Consider the following 2,454-nt stretch of genomic DNA (forward strand, 5'->3'; position numbering starts at 1 on the left):
AACTTTTTTTGTGCTGGAGCTGAAACTAATCCGTATTCATTAATTTGGGTCGCTGATTACGAAAATCAAGTTCATTTTGAAAGGTTTTTTAGTTACAGAATTACACCCATTTTTTGTTTTTCCAATGGCTTTATGGTGCAATAAAGAGCATAGATTGCAGCATACATTACATGAAAATTACTGTATCATCCATATAAGCATAATGTAAGACGATTAAACTACTGCTTTGTAGACGTTACCTCTTATGTCAAATAATATGATTTTATTGGAACTACATTTATCTGTTTGAAATACCCTTCAACTGCATAAATAATCCGAACAATTCTTGCTACCGCAGTGATTACAAAATCTTTAGCGTTGTATGTTTATACTAATATTCTTTGCTTGTCTTCCAAAGCCAACATAGGCAGCTTTCAAATTGGTCACAGACAATCTTCTTGGAAAAAAATGCACAAAATGTTATAAAGCTATGGTTGGAAACCTGCTCCGGACTTAACCAATATCAAGGTGCGATTATCCGCTTCTTTTCTCCATAAAAACGGTGAGGCAATGAGTGATGAGAAAATTGAAAGGAGACTATTTTGTATCATGAAAATGAGTATATGTGTATTCAGTGACTAAGTCAGTAAAGATCGGTTGGTTTCACCTCTGGAATATTTTTACTGCTAACCAGGGATGTTAGATGGCCAAAATCAGGATTTTGTAGAGATTACTATATTCGGTGTATGAGCTGCATATAATATTTGTAGTAAAGTGTGTATATTTAAATCACATGCAGTAAGTTCCCACTAAGAATGGGTAAGTTTTCTGATGTCTGAGAATATAAGATGAAACTATTTCACTTTAATTATATACATTCTGAAAAGGTGCAAACGTCACACTTGTTATTTACCCATCATTCCTAAAATATAGATCTTTGTGTTTCAACAGAAAATACACCACCGATAACCTGATTTGTGTGATTGAGTTGTTAGTTTTCCTGTTAGCTACTTTAATTATTTACTCGCTTGAAAAATAAATCCAAAATTACATATATTATAAGCTAAGAAATGTATTCACATTTTTATCGATATAATCCATTACTAGTGGTCGTTATTGTTTTGTACAGATCCGCTCTGAATGAGAAGCCCTATAAAAATAAATCATTCGAAATGCCTCCATCTTGTCTTTCTTCTCAATCTACATTACTTAATGTATCCTTATTTATAAGACGATTTTGTGATTTGGAGAACATTTGGCTAATATTTCTAGACGACCTCATTGAATCGGGTTTCATATTTTTGCCCAGGCTCATTCCTTGACTTGTCTTTAGTAATGACGTTCTCTAGTTTTCTTCTTTACAAAGTTTCTGATAGCCCAAGCTATTACTACAGCAATAAACTGTTTTTAACATGTTCAGATATTTAAAAAAATGAAATAATTCATTAAAGGCATACCGTTGAAAGAACCAGGTACTCTCAGATGTGGGTTGTGATTCATTGTTGAAAATAATGTTTCATCTGGGTTTCTTGTATCCCGAACCCATTTAGTAAAATCCTGTGATCGGCGATCCATGATAAGAAATTCTATATAACCACGTGATGCTACAATGTGCACGCTTCCTTTTGAAACTTTAATGTTATGAGGTGGAGGGGATTTCAAGCCTATTTGTCGAAATTTAGCATAGCGATATTTTGTACGAAATTCAAAGATTCTGTTAAATAGAGAAGGACATGAAAAAAGATATTAATCGCAAATATATATTTATACTTAATTTGTCAGAAAAACACTCACTTGAGGGCGGGGGCTTGATCTCAGTCCTTTATTTCTGTTTGTCTTTTCTTTCGTTTCCATTTTTCTTTTCTTTTCCTTTTGCTCATGAAAATATGGTCTGAAAAAGCTGATCCTAGATTTGTGAAAAGCAAAACTGACTCCAGAGGGAGTTCAACAAAAGCCCAAACAGATTATATATATATTCTTTTCTTTTCTACTCTAGGCACAAGATCTGAAATTTTGGAGGAGGAGGCCAGTCGATTTGATTGACCAGTATGTAACTGGTACTTAGTTTATCGACTCCGAAAGGATGAAAAGCAAAGTCGACCTCGGCGGGATTTGAACTCAGAATGTAAAGACAGACGAAATACCGCTAAGCATCTCATCCGACATGCTAACGTTTCTTATTTCTTTATTGCCCACAAGGGGCTAAACATAGAGTGGACAAACAAGGACAGACAAGGACAGACAAAGGGATTAAGTCGATTACATCGACCCTAGTGCATAACTGGTACTTAATTTATCGACTCCGAAAGGATGAAAGGCAAAGTGTAACTCGGCGGAATTTGAACTAAGAACGTAACGGCAGACGAAATACCGCTAAGCATTCCGCCCGCGTGCTAACGTTTCTGCCAGCTCCCCGCCTTAGGCATTATATATATATACATATATATATACATATATACATATATATATACATAT

The 2,454-nt window shown here is 34.7% G+C and overlaps 1 protein-coding gene across 1 annotated transcript in view; it reads right to left on the minus strand.

The window, feature by feature from the left end:
* The window catches only part of LOC106883574 (beta-1,3-galactosyl-O-glycosyl-glycoprotein beta-1,6-N-acetylglucosaminyltransferase 3), a gene marked incomplete at its 5' end in the record, with an annotated part of 2,173 nt that extends 480 nt beyond the window's left edge, over positions 1 to 1,693 (minus strand). Inside the window, one exon of the mRNA XM_014934629.1 lies at positions 1,437 to 1,693. Coding sequence (XP_014790115.1) covers positions 1,437 to 1,693 — 257 coding nt within the window. The remainder of the gene's footprint in view (positions 1 to 1,436) is intronic.
* Positions 1,694 to 2,454: the final 761 nt, after the last annotated feature.

This window comes from Octopus bimaculoides, unplaced genomic scaffold (genome assembly GCF_001194135.2).
Source record: "Octopus bimaculoides isolate UCB-OBI-ISO-001 unplaced genomic scaffold, ASM119413v2 Scaffold_327842, whole genome shotgun sequence".
Taxonomy (NCBI): domain Eukaryota; kingdom Metazoa; phylum Mollusca; class Cephalopoda; order Octopoda; family Octopodidae; genus Octopus; species Octopus bimaculoides.